Raw genomic sequence first — 1,683 nt, 5'->3', positions numbered from 1 at the left:
TTCAATCATCTTTTCTTGTGAGTCGCGTTTGTTCCCTCACCGACTCTGTTCTCTGGTCCCCTAAAGTTAGTTGTGATTTTCCTTTGCAGAGCTCACCGCGTGGTCTTTGGTTTAAGTTGTGTCGCAGTAGTAGTCACATTGCAATGGCAATTTAAGCGGCTGTCTGAGCGACAGTCCGTTTAGTTGGCACGGAAGCAGCATTTGGAACACCATGGCTCATGCAGCTCATCTTTACCCTTCGCAGGTGTGTAAAAACGTTTCGCTTTATGCTAAGAAAAGTGACGACCCGTTCTTGCTATTGCTTCCGTGCCAACAAGTGCTTTGTGAAATTGTCTGCGATTGTTTCTCAATGGCGATGCTCATACTGCGCTCCGGTGATGTAGAGACTAATCCGGGGCCCACCACGCGTAATACTGAAGCATTACTTGAACTGCAACATTTGCCCGCCAATTCTTCGGAGCAGATGGAAGTTCTTTTTCGGCTATTGAAGGACCTCCAGGCACGATCTGTAGAATCCGCTAAGGGCCAGGCCGAGTTGGTTAGCGACGTTAAGGCAATTAAGGTTGGTCAAAAGAACATCGAGACCAAAATTGAGGCAATCCAGACGAGGTTAGACAATCTTGAAGAAAAAATAAAGGTATTAGACCGTCTCGATGATGACATTGCTGGAATTCAAGTGTCAGCAAAAGTCCAGACAAATCGGCTCGACTCTTTAAAACTGCGTGTTGACGAACTTGAGGATAGATCTCGACGCAATAATTTAATTTTTCATGGAATCCCTGATTCTCGCGAATCATGGGAACAGTCAGAGTCGAACGTAAGGGCAGCACTAGCCGAAGCAATCGACAGCCTACCCGACACAGCAATAGAACGCGCCCATCGCATAGGTCGCTACACGCCCGATAAGTGTCGCCCAATTGTTGTCAAGTTCGCCAGCACGAAAACAAAAGACAAAGTACTTTCCGCGCGAGCAAAGCTAAAAGAAAATGATGTCTCTATTTCCGAAGATTTTTCGCCCGCCACACGCCATGCCCGAAAAAAACTCATTGAGTACGCTAAAAGCCAGCCCCAACCATGTACTTTCCAGTTAAGATACACTAAACTAATCATGAATAAAAAACAGTTCGTCTATGACCCGGCAACAGACACCATCAGCGAAAATGCCGCGTACGAACCACGAGATAGCGGCGACCATGTTGATTGTGAACACGTCTCAAGTTAGGAAAGCGCGAGGGGAAGTGGACAAGACGCGTCCCACGTATCAGTTTTTTTTACTAATATTCGTAGCATCATGAATAAACGCGCTTCCTTAACTTCTGTCTTAGATACTTGCAATACCGATATTTTAGTGCTTACAGAAACGTGGCTCCATTCACAGGTTCAAGATCACGAACTTTTTCAGACCGCTCATCGTTTTTCACTCTATCGTTGTGACCGAACAATGCGACAGGGAGGCGGCGTGCTCTTAGCCATTTCGAAAGATCTTGCATCCCAGTGTATTCATGTATCTACTGACTTAGAAATGGTTTGGGCCATCGTTTAACTAAACCACCAGAAGATAATCATTGGTGTTTGTTACCGCCCCCCAAACCATTCATCTAACTTCGTAAATGAGGTACATGATATCATTAACATCGTTACATGCAGTTATCCCACGTTACCTTTATTTCTGCTTGGCGATTT

At 45.4% G+C, this 1,683-nt stretch overlaps 1 protein-coding gene across 1 annotated transcript; it reads left to right on the top strand.

The window, feature by feature from the left end:
- The first annotated feature begins 211 nt into the window (after positions 1-211).
- LOC149324989 (uncharacterized) lies at positions 212-1,222 on the top strand. The gene has a single exon (XM_089563150.1). It carries the CDS (start codon positions 212-214, stop codon positions 1,220-1,222), a length of 1,011 nt encoding a protein of 336 aa, XP_089419276.1.
- Positions 1,223-1,683: the final 461 nt, after the last annotated feature.

Source organism: Amblyomma mixtum, chromosome 10, assembly GCF_055824585.1.
Source record: "Amblyomma mixtum isolate Tamu chromosome 10, ASM5582458v1, whole genome shotgun sequence".
Lineage (NCBI taxonomy): Eukaryota > Metazoa > Arthropoda > Arachnida > Ixodida > Ixodidae > Amblyomma > Amblyomma mixtum.
The sequence above is the reverse complement of the archived record's forward strand: the minus strand, read 5'-3'. Positions and strand labels throughout refer to the sequence as shown.

What these genes read in the sequence shown, in the direction of transcription:
- LOC149324989 (XM_089563150.1), top strand. Translation starts at nt 212, where the DNA reads ATGGCTCATGCAGCTCATCTTTACCCTTCGCAGGTGTGTAAAAACGTT.